Here is a 15009-nt window from a genome sequence, read left to right as displayed (position 1 = left end):
ATTAAAGAGAGCTGAGCTAGATGAATAGGGGTCAGTAGTCAAAGAAAGAGTGAGACCCAAAGTGCTCTTAATGTCTCTGATATTTTTCTTTTTCAGAAAGAGATTGGGATTAATGAACACCATTCAAAGGCATATCAGGTATTTCACAGAATCATATCCACCCTGGGAGACTGGCTCAAGGGGTATTGGTCCTGGTTTAGCTGTGGAAACAGAGTTCTCATTCAAAATTATAAATCTGAAGTTTTTCTTTTTCACTATGATCTTCATTATATATAGGTTGCTTTTCCTGATTAAGGAGGGAATAAAAGTAGGGAGGAATACTAATTTGTTTTGTTGAGATGTTGAAATTTTTCTCAAAAAGATGGAAGAAATTTTCATTTTTTTTAAAAGGAAGACAAAACCGGAAGATGCCAGAAGGAAATCAAAACCAGTACCAAGGGAGGTGTGATATGGCAGTTAGGAGGTTCTTCCCATAAACAGTGACTCATGCCTTCTGGAGAAGACACTAGGCTCATGGTTACAACTGAAAACCTGCACTTGCAGCCGCCCATCAGAGGCCATGGGCACCAAGCTCCTGAGAGACACACAGGTAGGGATGACTGGTGATGCTGCTGAGGGCTATAGAGACGAGACGGCTGTGTGTGTAACTGACAAGACCAATGGATGAGTGAGCAGGTTTCCTGGAGGGTGACAGATGTGCTTCTGCGATCTGTCAAGTGTGGCAATCTCTACCCACCACCTCTGATTCATGTTTGAACAAATGATACCACCGGAAGAGACACAGAACCATCTTTAAGTGTTATAAATTCTTGAGCAGGAAAGGGACGGGTGTAGACAGTTATCGTGTTAAATTTCTCCTTCCAAAATAAATTTAGGTTTTCACTAAAGTGGGGCAAAGACATTGAACACTTCATGACACTGACATGTGTAAATGGCTTAAGATCCTGTGGTCTTAGAGAATTACAGGAATCTTAAGATAGCCATATATTAGAAACAGACACTGGTAGACTGAGAAACTTTAAAAATAAATCAGTGAACAACCAATTGGTTCTTAACGTTTAAATAAGAGCATATCCACTTGACAAGTTACGAAGAACCATTTAAAAAGACAAAGAATATTTAGCCACAAGAGAAATGCACTGGAGATGATGGAAAAGCATGCATAAGAGAAAACACTGGTGTGAACAGACGCTACATTAAGATTGAGTGAAACAATGTATGGCGAACATCTGTCCCAGTTCCCAATACTAGGAGGGCATTCTACAAATTTTAAATTAGACAAATTTTAAATTGAATTTAAAGAAGTTATTAGAATGATGATTGTTCATTTGTTTTGCCTACGTTGTGTTTGGTTGGTTTTGGCTTGACAAAGAAAGCATCCCAGGGAATAAAGGGAGAATCTGTGTGCTCCGGGTTTTACAGATTAGAAGTGGAAAAGTGCCAGAGGAAACAAACTGCAAAATCAACTTTTGGGAAGGGGACATGAGAAACACAGGGAGCAAATCACAACACAACTGGAGCTCGGTAACATAAAGGAGAAAAGAATTTGGAGGGGGATAGCGGGATGTCAGAAACTCGCGGGCAGAGGCAGTTAGAGAGCACCAGGCCCAGATAAAAGGAAAGAGAGAAGGGTCAGGGAGTGCTAGCGCCTGCGGCAACCAGGCGGCGGGGGTTAGCGGAGAAGCGCACTGCACATGATCCCAGCAGCGCCACTGAGGACGGGGTCCATCGGAAGACAGCTTAAAAAAACTTGTAAGATGACTTCACTACCTTGATAGGTTTCAGTAGGTCAGAGCAATATCTGTCTCAAATACCAAGAGAAGATACATTTTACTCAGGCAGTTGAAACAGGGAGAGCACTTACTATGGACACCACCCCACCCCTCCCCCAAATTCATACATGGAAGTCTTAACCCACCATGGGACTGCGTTTGGAGACAGGGCCTTTCAGGAGGTAATTAAGGTTGAATGAGAGCATAAGGGTGGGACCCTAATGGAAGAGGGCTGGTGGCCTTATAAGAAGAGGAAGAGACACACCAGAGAGCTCCCTTTCTGACTGATCACACACAGAGGAAAGGCCATGCGAGGACACAGTGAGAAGGTGGCCATCTACAAGCCAGGAAGCGAGGTGTCACCAGGTATCAACCCAGCTGGCACCTTGATCTTTCATTTCCAGCCTCTAGAACTTTGAGAAAATAAACTTCTGTTGTTTAAGCCACCTAGTCTGTGCCATTTTGTTATGACAACCCTAGCAGACTAATACAGCACCCAAAGGGAGCATATTCCTGAACATGGGGAAGGAGAGTGGTTTCACAGAGGCAAGAAACAAAATTGCAGAGTGCCTTGGTCAGGCACTGTTGCAATCTTGCAGAAAGGAGCTGGGTTTTCTTTGTGATTTGAGCTGTTCCAGCCCCTTGGAACCTGTTCCTGGAACTATCGACTCAAAGAAGGAATTTAGACAGAATGCATAGGTCCTTGGGTATCAGTGAGCAAGGGTAGGGGGTTGTCGGTGGAACTCAGAGGAGAAAAATTTACACTTATATATACACTGGGTGATGTTTGATACTTTACTTCAACTCGTAAGGAAGAGCTTGTTGATAAAATACAAGTGACAGAATCCTTGGAAGAAAACAGGCACATTACCTTATAATTTATCACACCAGGGAGGGAACCCTGAAAACAGGCAAGTGTGGGTTCTAATACTCAGGGGAGGTGATCTTAAAGGCTCACGGAGAAGATGAGTGTATTCCATTTCAAAGAGCAATGGCTTTGGCATCACGAAACTTGGGTTCAAGTCCATCCCAGGTTACCCTTCCTTACTCAGTGGCTTTGGAAATACCTCCTACCTCCTAAAGTCCAGTTTCCTAGTCTGTAAAATAGTGATAATAATGTCTGCCCTCCAGGCCTGTGAGGTACACTCCACCACTTTAGAGTCCACAGAGCCCAATGCAAAAGGAATATTTGTCAATATTAATGATAACATACGTCATGTGTGGAAAGCTATGAACTATAAAATAATAGCAATGAAAGTCCCAAATGTTTACCATGAGGAGGAATAAACATGAGAGGAATCTTTAAAAAATGATGACATTTTACAAGAAAATAATCTTTAAAAATGTGTGCAATTAAAAGAGGAATATACAAGTTCAGAACTCATTAATGTTTGTCAAAATTACTAAAGGCAATGAAAAACGTTTTGCATATATTTATAGACAAAAGAAGACCAAAGAAGCTGCAGGTACACTCTTTATAAAGTTAATGATGAAAAGAAAAAAAAGAGAAAACTGATTTTATTTTTCTTCTACCCTCCATAAAGGAGATAAATCTTCAAATGGGAAAATGTAAAATAAAGGAATTGAAGTGCAAGATAGATGAAGGAGTTGAAAATTTCTTCTTGAAATGTGGCAAGAACTTTGTGGTCCAACTTTCCAAATTGAAGGTGATGACCTGGGAGGCCCTACAGAAATGAGGAGGCACACTGATGGCCTGCAAGAGGAAAAATGCTGTTCCAAGTTTATGCTTATGATGTATTTTTGGTTTGCCTGTCCATTGAACATCCTCAATCCAAAAACCTGATAGGGGCTTCCCTGGTGGCTCAGTGGCTAAGAATCCGCCTGCCAACATGGGGGACATGGGTTCGATCCCTGGTGCCGGAAGATCCCACATGCCGGGGAGCAACTAAGCCCATGCGCCACAACTACTGAGCCTGCGCTCTAGACCCCGAGAGACACAACTACTGAACCCACGAGCCACGACTACTGAAGCCCATGCGCCTAGAGCCCATGCACCTAGAGCCCATGTGCTGCAACAAAGAGAAGCCACTGCAATGAGAAGCCCGTGCACTGCAACGAAGAGTAGCCCCCACTAGCCACAACTAGAGAAAGCCCGCGCGCAAAGAAGAAGACGCAACACAGCCAAAAATAAATAAATTTATATTTTAAAAATGACCTGATATAGTGGCCTATCAAATGACATTTGCTGTAAATAAAAAAGGAAGCAGAGAGAGAAAGGGAGACATATTTTCTAAAAAATCAGATTTGATACTCTATGATCAGGAATAGGCAAACGCTCAAGGTTCTACTGAATTTCTGTTAGAAGAATGAATAGAGGTGAGGTGGTTTGATCAGGCAAGACTCCACAGAGGAAGGAGGTGAGGCTTGCTTTCAGTAGAAGTTTTCCAGGAGGATTTAGAGGGAGTGATTGAGGGCAATTAGGCAAAGGGAACAGCAGCTGTAAAGACCAGGTGACAGAGGCTAGAGGACACTTGCAGGGGGGCAGGATTGTGAGGGAGAGAAAGCAATTAAGACAGACAAAAGGGGAAAGATAAGCAAATTCAGAGGAGGAAGATATTTGTTTGCTACGCTAATAAGTTTGGACTTAATATACACCTAACAATGAAATACAGCTGAGACAAGATTCGCTTTCATTTTGATAAAAACCTTAAACATTAATTAAAAACATCAATTCATTATGGCAGACACCTAAAAATATGATATATGTGTAGTATTTAAAAATACTGCATGAGTCACAGGAAGTAGTGAGGGAGGAAGGGGACAGCTGCCTCGCAGGTCTCTCAGCCAAATCAACCCTGGCAATCGCAGAGATGACAGATGCCACAGCCAGATCACCCTCACATCCAGGAAAGTGATCACGGAAGGCTCAGTTTCGCTAACTCAGAAAAAGAGGGCGCTGCTGGCATCTTCTCTAGAGAATGTGTCAGTGATTAATGATACTACATACATTCTTCTCATACTAATCTGTTTCATGTTGCGATTTATATATATATATATATATATATATATATATATATATATATATATAATAGAGAGAGAGAGAAAGAGGGGGAGAGAGAGAAAGGGGGGGGGAGAGAGAGAGAGACAAGGCAAGCACATATCAAGGCTTTTAAGAGATGAATATGATCATTTACAAGGCCACACCAGCAAACGACTCAGTTTTATGCATCAAGCATAGAAAATTATTGTGATCGTGATTTTATTCTTAGTACCCAAAATTCTACATCATATTTTTGGTAGCCTCCTTTTTCTATTTCTGTAGTAGACATTTGACTATGAAATATTTTATCATATTCCATTTTGGGATTAGATCCTATAGGTTGCTATGAATTTAAGAAACCAAAAGTTATCTTCAGTGTTTGCTCCTTGCTTTCTTACATGTATGCTAGTTCTTTTCCCGAATTTTCTCTCTTTTGTGTGTTTTAGGAAGGACTACACATCTTACGATACTTAAAGTTGTGTTATGACATTTTACAAGGCGCATGATGTTTTCTTAACAGTATTATAATACAGGCTCATGTTAAAGTACAACAGTTCAAATAAGCACAGAAATCATACTCACAATGGAACAAAAGAGCCTAATTGAGCAGCTTTATAACCTTGTACAGAATTCCCTCACCACCACTTTAGATAGAATTGCTTTTATTTTAGCAATGTTCTTTTAATTAAGTCCTAAACATCTAAAACATGGCAAATGTAAATATGTATTATAAATCCTTAATTATGAGGATTGCTAAGCATTCATGCAGCTTTCTGCCTTGGAGATAGTTTCTTTCTGTTCAAAATCAGCCAAAATTGAGAAATAAAAGTGAATGGATGTGAAAAATGCAAAACTTTGTTTAAAACGCCCTTCTCCTGGTAGCAGTATCATTTCACCACATTGTCTTCAAGAGTTAAATTATGTTTCAATTTATCTAGTGGCTTTTAAGTCAAAACCTCTCCTGCCATTTTCTGCCTTTGTTGCCATATTCAGAAAGACTAGCACCCTGAGACTGACTAGAAGTTGAGTTAACTGGGGATCCTGAGGTCTTCATGGCCTTTGCCTAGAAAATAAAGCACTTTGGGATCAGAAAAGGGCAACACTGTCCCTCTGCTTGGGATGAGTTTAAACTGGATCCAGAAAGACCTCTTGCTATTTTTAATCCCACATACTGTTTTAAAACTATACAGGAGACTATTCTGGTATAGTAGCAATAAAATAAAAATCTTATTATGTATCCCAACAATACTTAATTGAAAATGTGCCACCTAGGGGATTGTCTTCCATTTCTCTGCCGACATGGCCTGTTTCCCAGTCCCTATCCACAATATCTTCCAACATATGCATGCACACTCGTGCGCACACACACACACACACACACACACACTGACAATTTCCTCTCAGCAATTCATTTCCCTCACAGACCACTTTGCATTTAGTTCCCTTCTTCTGTTTGCTTATCTACTGATGAACATATCTTAAAAGACAAACACATATCAATATCTTTGAAAACTAAAGACAAGTCTTGAAGATCTAAATACATACTCAATCTTTTAGAACAAAGCTGTTAGCCCAGAGAGAAACTGAACTTTCTCAAATTTTCTCAAAAATCTCTCTTTTGGGTCTGATACACAAAGGTAATTTGTTTACATTAACAGGAAAATGCGGGGTTCTCAGCTATGGGCCACAGGGTCAAATGTCTGTTCATTGCCATCCAAGCATCTCCCAACTCCAAGGCTTGCAACAAATTCCTAGGAGAGTTTATCAATGCCCTTCAACGGACATTCAAAAAATATCTCTCGGGACTTCCCTGGTGGCGCAGTGGTCAAGACTCCACGCCAGTTCAGGGGGCCCAGGTTCGATCCCTGGCCAGGGAACTAGATCCCACATGCATGCCCCAAATAAGAGTTCGTGTGCCACAACTAAGGAGCCCGAGTGCCACAACTAAGGAGCCTGCCTGCCGCAACCAAGACCTGGCGTGAGCAAATAAATAAATAAATATTTTAAAAAAAAATCTCTCTGTAGGTTATAACTTCAGAGTAAGTCTGAATTAACGAAATTACAGGTTGTAGTTTGTCTTAAAACTATACGATAAATGTAATTTAGGAAAGCAGTTGAATTTATATATTCACATGCTGTTTCTAAACTAAGGTCGACCTGTGACCTCACTTGTAAGTATCATATTTGCCAGTGAGGGAAAAAAAATGGTTACAGAAACAAATATGTTTTTTATAATTTAGAAACACATAACATCTTATTCTAGAGCACTGCCAAGTAATAAGAAGTACTCAGTAAAAAAAGTAATTAGAGCTGTAGGACAACTGATACACATCATACCCTTTTTTTCCTTTGTGATTTAAAAACCTTAGAGGTAAATTTCTTCACTGTTCTATTAAATACTTATAGCATAAAAAAATTTTATAGTTACTAATTTTAAACTACTTAAAATGTCAAATGTTTTTAGGCTGCACTCACTTTTCCAATTATTACATTGGAATGACTCATTAACTGTAACATAAACGGGCTCATTTTTACCTCCTGTTATGCTATTTCTCTGGTTTTACGACCAGAGTACCACTTTTCCGTGAACCATGACGAAAATGCACTGGGAGAAAAAAAAATGAAGCACATACTCTTCCTCTTCCAAATACCAACTCACCTCAGAAGAACTGAAGTAATAATGACAATTTGTAATGTATTTTGCATGTACATTTTTACCAGTAAGTAATACCATAGTTTCAGGTCCCATGTATGTGAATACCTTGGCAAAAGACATGCTTGCAAAAACTTTATCCTCTGAAAGTCAATTGGGGAACAAAAATATCTTTACTTGTGCTAATAGCATATCAGATATGGTGTTTACCAACACAGAGTTACCAAGACCCTGGAGTGATCAGCACCGTGGAAGGTCTAAATTCATAGATTATAAACAAGGAATGATAGTTCTAGAAGTCAAATAAATAAACATATGTATACATACATGCCTAACTGAAGCACACAGCCAGACAACAACAGTCTTAGAACTCCTTGAAAAAATTCAAATGCTGGAATCTCAGACATCAAAGTTCCTCCCAAAAAGTAACTAAGAAGATAATCCAATGGTCAACGACATCTCGGTTATTTAGGAATGCATTTATTGTAACTTAGTCTTATGGGTAAACTATCCATTATTTCTCAAGAAATTTTAAACTTTAAAAAAAAACCCTCAAAGACTTCAAATTACAATATTAATATTGTGGGTGAATTATTCATTTAAGTATATTCAGTTAATTGAGGCTTTTTGATGAGTTCATTCTTCCTTTAAGGACTTCCAGTGATAAACACAAGTTCTTCTAAAGCTCCATAATTTTTTGTCTGCATTTAGTTTAGGGCATTTATTTCTCTTTCTGAGATTTTCCTTTTTATAGGGACCCAAATCAAACTGACCTTAGCATGTGATGCTACAATTCAAGACATGTTTTTAAAGGTCTGTTTGTTAAAGGGTGTTTCTAAAAGTTCCCACCTGAAATACCCATTAAAACAACAATCCATATATTCTATGAGAATTCACCCCACCACCACCAAGAACACAGCTCAGTTCACCTCATGATCATGGTTCATCCGTGAAACATCCCCTATTTTAAGCACATATTCTGTGATGGGTCCGTCCTTCCTTACCATACAGTTAACTTGAAAAACTGCAATAATTCTAAATAAATACTAAACAAGTTACTGAGGCCAAGATTTCTGAATCGATAAAAATGAAAAAAAAATTAAGCTAAGCAATAATGGAAACAGCAGGCCACTTAAAAAAAATCAAACTCTGCATTATTTAATATTTCACCAGAAACAGTCACCTACAAATCTGAATACACATATCTGGGATTTATGTAACAATGCTGGATAAATTCTTATTATTCTTCCGACTGTTTTCAGGGACTGGGTCATTCTGTAAACTTTCAGTCACAACAGAGGAAAGGAAAAGATTTTTTTTAAAGGACAGAGAAGGACTTCATAAATAACCTGACTAATCAGTGATATGATTCGTAAGTTGACAACATTAAGGCCCCAATACAATTTATCTGAGGTAAAGGAGATTCAGATTCTAAATACAGTATCAAATTGTGAAAAAGCGGTGTTTGCAAAGCAAGACTGGTATTCTATTGTAAAAAAGTTCAGAACCATGTAATGCGAGTGTCACTATCCTTTATCATCTATTTACCACAGAGAGTCATGAATCCCATCATCATTCTCGTCCACACCCAGAATAAGTCACATTAAGTAAGCTATATGAGACGGTCCTAGGCTGTCTTTGATCTGGAAATTGGTCTTTTGATAAGACAGAAATCTTCATTAGTTCTGCACCATTGTAAACAGTATTATGAAAAATAAATCATTTTAACATATGGCCATTCATTTGCGGGAAAAAATGCTACAGTGAAACTTCAAGGAAAAGAATTTTTAAAATATTATACCGTATCATATTTTTTAACTTAAACTTTAAAAAAAAAACACTGTAGTAAACAGTGTAATGTAAATAAAATGAGGCCACTCATCAGTTCTTGGAAATGAAAATTAAATACAATTCCAAATGGACAAGGCATTTACATAAAAATTAATTATCTTGGCATGAGTAGGTAAAAGGCACCTGCTTAATTATTATGAATTCTCAGTGGGCAGCGCTTAAATGAAAATCTATTTTTCAATTTATTCTAGAAAGTTTGCCAATTTCAGAATTTTTAGGAAGCTGCTACTGTAAAAGTCATAGGGACAAGGACATTCTTCCAGTAAGATGATTTACTTCATACAATCAGTGATTTCAAATGCGTGTTCCTTATTAGTATGGAGTGGAATAATTTACACTAATGAAAGTATAAAATAACAACAGAATTTTCATTCAAAATATCTAAGCTGCAATTACTTATACACTTTATTGAACTTCTTATACTAAGGGGATTACTTGAGATTGAAAGTGTCTCTTTAGCAGCCAAAACTGCTGAAACTTTGCAAATAGTTATAAATAATTCATACCCATGGAAATAACAAGATTTCTGAAGAATAATGTCTTTAAGAAGACACATATGAAGAAGATGCTAATGAAGGCTTCTTCTGTTATAGCTCCTGGCAATTGTAGCATTACCTTCAGCACTTCAATTCTTCAGGAATGTATTTGCGTACTAAATAAAGACTAAATTTATCATAGCAGTATATAATTTATCCACTATCCAGGTCACATCATTATATTATATTGTGGCTTATTTAAGTCAAGGGTCAATGAACTTTTTCTATGAAGAGCTAGAGAGTAAAGAATGTTATTTAGGTCCTTGTATAACGAGAGGGAAATCAATTTTAAGATAATTTTATTGATAAAATTAAAAATATAATAATAATTGAGTATAAATTTTCGCCATACAGGTCTACTAATGAGAAGAATGAACAACTAAGATTTGAATTTCATATAATTGTTTTATGCCACAGAGAATTCTTCATTTAATTTTTTTCAAACATTTCAAAATGCAGTAAATCAACTATACACCAATAAAAATTAATTTTAAAAAATTTGAAAAAAATATAAAAACCATTCTTAGCTCACAGGCTACTACACAAAACAGGCAGTGGGCTAGATCTGACCCATGGGCCATATTTTACCAACCTCTGAATTAAATATTACATTATCTTACAAGTGACATTATATAATTCTATTAATTTGTTTTCACGGAAAAGGTAAATTAATTCAATCTTGATATAGAGATTGGCTTCCATAAAGGAATTGTTTACATATGATACAAATTCTGACATTAATTTTAGAAGACATAAAAATGTTTTTTACTTAGGTTAAGCACTAGGTATCACGTGGAAGTCATGTGTTCGATTCCTTGTTGGCTATGAGCTGTGTTATCTCCATAGCTGGAGGCTGCCCTTATCAGAAATGATTTGGGATGTATACTATCAGGAAAGGGGAGAATGCACCAGATTGATGAAAACAAATCAGTATTGCTGTTAGAAAAGTGAGTCAAAGTTCAGGCTCACCTTTATATCCAGAGGTCAGCTACTTATGTATTGCAACTCATAATTGTATTTTATCAGTACTTTACTGTTTATATTAGTAATTTTTTGCTATGGAAAAGAATTTGGGTGGGAAGGAGGAGGAAAAGAAGAAAGTTTCTAGAAAGAGGTACAAGGCTGAATTTGAACAATTTGAGAATCTGTCCAGTAGCATTTAGGTGGCATCCCAGAGCCCACAAGAACAATCATCTACTCAAGTCATTACCTTCATCTTTTGTTAATTTTAACATATTCTTTAGTGCTTCTTTCAGGGTAGATATCATACAGTCTTTATTCCAATTATGGAAAAGAAAGCACACAGTGAGAAATTAACTTCTAATTATGTCATTCATAAGCTACTTGTTAAGCATTAAATATTCTCAGAATACCTGAAGCCAGAGAGCTTCCATCACATGATCTGCAAGAGTAAAAATAAAAGCAAAACTCTTAGCTGCCTTACGACTTACACCTTTTCTTCTTTTACAGTGTCCACCCCTCCCCCAACAATGTCTTAATGCTCAGAAGGAAACTGTGGGTTCATAAGAGCAATTTAAAAATAAAGGGACTTCCCTGGTGGCACAGTGGTTAAGACTCCACGCTCCCAAGGCAGGGAGCCCAGATTCGAGCCCTGGTCAGGGAACTAGATGCCACATGCCTGCCGCAGCTAAGAGTTCACATGCCACAACTAAGGAGCCGGTGAGCCAACACTAAGGAGCCCACCAGCCGCAGCTAAGCCCCAGTGCAACCAAAATAAATAAATAAATGAAAATAAATATTTTTAAAAAAATAAAGAGATGACTCCCTTTTCAGTGCATGTATCTTACTAGCAAGTGAAGAAACCAACAGCCTGTGCAGCTTATCAAAGAGCAGCCCTACTAGGAGGATCTGTCTCTAAACTTTCACAGAAGGAACCCTTCAATATAATAACACCTTGACCAGAACAAGGAGGAAAGACCTGGGGCTGGTTCAATGCTTTTGAAATGTCAGGTAGGGTGCTAATAGCCAAAGAATGTGGTCCATTCAACGTTTTCCATCTTTAGTCAGAAGAGGAGTCAGCAGTCACCAAAGATGTATAAGCACATGCATCTAGTGGTTTATGCATCTTTATATAAATATATACATATGTTCACACACAGATACACATGAACATGTATGTGTGTGTGTGTTTGCACAGAAACCTTCTAATGTAAAGTTACCCTGTTGATTAATTAGATCAACTAACATTCAAATTAAAGTCTACCTAATCCCTGAGCTGTCCCTGGTGTACAGAGTCCTGTCCCATGAAAGCTTTCATACTGGCGGCCTTGGGCAGTCTTGGGCCGACTCAGTGGATAGCAGATTTGCTCCTGGTGAATCAGCTGTAAATAGATGGAGGGAAAATGTCTTTGTATTCACCCGAGAGACTGACCTTTAATTTCCTTTATTTTTATTCAGTTCTCCCTGACTTTAATATTGGTGTTCAAGATTGATTCATGTTTTAATATAAAGTCTTGTCCAAAAGAATTACTGGAGCTATTATAATACTTTAAAAACACTTATGCTGGTTGATGGTCACTTGTCACTATGCTGAATTACAACCTTGCTGGTAAACATATAGACTTGTTCCTCCAAAAAAGATACAACACATGGAGTACAATGACTTGGTAATAAGTACCTTGCTTTCTTTCCCCCCCACAAAATACTAATGAAATAAAACTTGGGAAATGAATTTTTTCTTTTATATCTACTGCTGCAAATCATACTGTCAATGTGATAGTAACAAGAAATTACTAAATGCAGCTTTAATTATCTGAAGTCATTTAACTGCATTTATGACACTTTAAGAACAGTCAACTCTTAAAACATATGGTAACCAAGAATTCCAACTTTAATATTTAAATGTTCCTAATAATTTAAAATGCTATAGGTTCTTTAATCAAATGTTTAAAAGAGCATTAAACTACTTCCTGAAGAATAAACCAAGGCTGAAAGAATACAGAATCAGGATTGAAATTTTAAGTGTCAGGAGAGGCCCAGCCAGAGCTCAGCACCCATGAATATTCTGCTCTCCTCAGATCTTCTCAGCAGCTCAACTTTCCTTTGAAGAAGATATATTACAAAGAAGCTATTGAATGTCGATCTGCCTTTTACTGGACTTCAAGAAAATAAACAAATGTAAACAACTAATAGCCCAGTCAGTCACATTAATCAATGATAAACTCAAACAGTCAGCGTATTGGAAAGACAAGACCGCCTCTAGGCCAGACTTAAGCTCTGCTTTTCTTAAGGGAAGGATGCTTCAAATGATGTGCTTTACATTGTAAGAGTGACCTCTAGCGCTTCCTTTTTTGTTGAACTTCGGTAGTTGGACGATGAATTACTTATGCGTTTTCTACAAAAGTTTCTGTGTGTGTGTGTGGGGGGGGTCTGTGTTGTTACTGTTTGTTTGCTGTAATGTTGGTCAAATGCTACTATTACAGCATTCCAAGATTTTGATTAGGTGAAAATATGCACATTTTATTGACTCATGGGATTCTTACACCCCCAAATTAAAACAGAAGCTAAAACACAGTGCAGCATCCGAGTGAAGTTCTCTTCTTTCAGAGTGATAGATATACCACACCATTAAGTGAGCTAATACTGAATGGAAGCACGGAATCACAGTGGCCATTCAATGTAAATGAGCATTTGGCTTGGGCCAGTAAGGTCATTTATAATGTTCTTCCCACATCAGAGTGCTTTAGTGCACTCAAGCGATGTGCCATAGCAAATGCCTGGTTACTGGCTTATTTGTGTCCCCCAAACCTAAACCTGCTTGAACAGTAGTGACATAAATTCCTGATCAGGCCTCATAGCCCTTTCTTGAAAAGCAGATGAGCTTTTCCTTTAAAGTCCAAGAAAGAGAGAAAAAGTTGTATTTGCCGAGCTTGTTGATCATTCATCAGGGAGGGGGAAATTCTCCCGTTTAGAGATTTTAGGCCAAATGTAACTTTTAAAACTTTTCCTTATCTCTAATAAAAAGTGGATGAAGGGGCTTCTGTCAAATTATTTTGGATGACACTTAAATTAGAAATAAGGTCTTAATAAATCTTCCCTAGGACCATTAACTCAGAATCAGAATATTCAATCACAAATTTATAAAGTTAAAAATTCAAGAATAATACTTTTGAAAAAAGCACCTGAATGTATTTCTTTAAGCAAGATGTAGGAATCAAGCCCCCTCTTTCAGTAGTGTTCAAGTCTCATTCCGGTGGCAGTGAGGGCACAATTCCTAATATTGAGGTTCATCTCTACCAATTCTGCCCCTGAATTCTGCAGTACATTTCAGTTATTATCCGGGCATCATTTTAAAGATGCAGCCAGCTATCAGTCTGCCAAATTGCAAACTTCAGAAATCTAAGCTAATGTAGCATAATGTAAAGTCTGCCAGTTGTTTTCCTGTTAGACATAATTCCAATAAAATTCAGTAAACCTAAAAAAGGGAAGAAACGAAGACATTCACAGGCTATTCCATGATTAAGATGACGATTTAATGTTTTACTAGAACTTGAGTGTTCTCAATGAATACAGAAAGACAAGAGGACAAGATTCTGCTCATAGACAAAAAGAGAAATGATACTTTGCATATTCTGACCAGACCAAGAGGAAAGACATGTGTAAACCCAGTCGTATTTGCAAGATTTTAAGTGATGCTTCATTTATAGCAATATGCTTTGCAGCAATTCCAGCTGCAAATAATAATCATAAAAAACAACAGAATTAAAGTTTTGCAGAGAGGCCCCCTTCAAGTTTTAAATCATTTGCTGTATACTTACGGGAATTCCCAGCTAAAACCCTGTTCCAGTTTGGAGTAGATAACAGAAGTAGCGTCTTGAGAACAGCTCCGGTGACAGACCCCATGTTCACATTTATTGGGCTCCCCCAAAAGATCTTGAGTGGCTCTCCGAGGGCTCCAGTCCTGCTCTCAGTCTCTCTCCCAGCTCTGTCTGGATTTTCAGCACCTCTGGGTCTCTTGGTCTCTCTTCCTCCTCCTCTTCCTTCCCTCTCTCTCTCTCACACACACACAAACACACACACCACAGCCCTGACTGCTCACTGAAAAGCGCTCAGCATCTTTCCGAACGAGCATCCACACTGCCGAGGCCACGCCCACTCCTCGCAGCCGTGGTCCCAGAAATTGGCAGCAGCAGCGTCCCTCCTCCAAATTCACAGCAGCGCTCAGAGCTCCGCCGT

At 38.1% G+C, this 15009-nt stretch overlaps 1 protein-coding gene across 6 annotated transcripts in view; it reads right to left on the bottom strand.

Annotated features, from left to right (window-relative positions):
- CNTNAP4 (contactin associated protein family member 4) overlaps positions 1–14691 on the bottom strand; it is a 263350-nt gene extending 248659 nt beyond the window's left edge. For 5 of the 6 annotated variants that reach the window (XM_059903577.1, XM_059903581.1, XM_059903578.1 and 2 more), the window contains exon 1: positions 14592–14676. In XM_059903577.1, coding sequence (XP_059759560.1) covers positions 14592–14676 — 85 coding nt within the window. Of the gene's footprint in view, positions 1–14591 lie in introns of all 6 variants that reach the window. The other variant, XM_059903575.1, reaches the window with a different exon arrangement.
- Positions 14692–15009: the final 318 nt, after the last annotated feature.

The sequence above is a fragment of the Balaenoptera ricei genome, chromosome 19 (assembly GCF_028023285.1).
Source record: "Balaenoptera ricei isolate mBalRic1 chromosome 19, mBalRic1.hap2, whole genome shotgun sequence".
Lineage (NCBI taxonomy): Eukaryota > Metazoa > Chordata > Mammalia > Artiodactyla > Balaenopteridae > Balaenoptera > Balaenoptera ricei.
The sequence above is the reverse complement of the archived record's forward strand: the minus strand, read 5'-3'. Positions and strand labels throughout refer to the sequence as shown.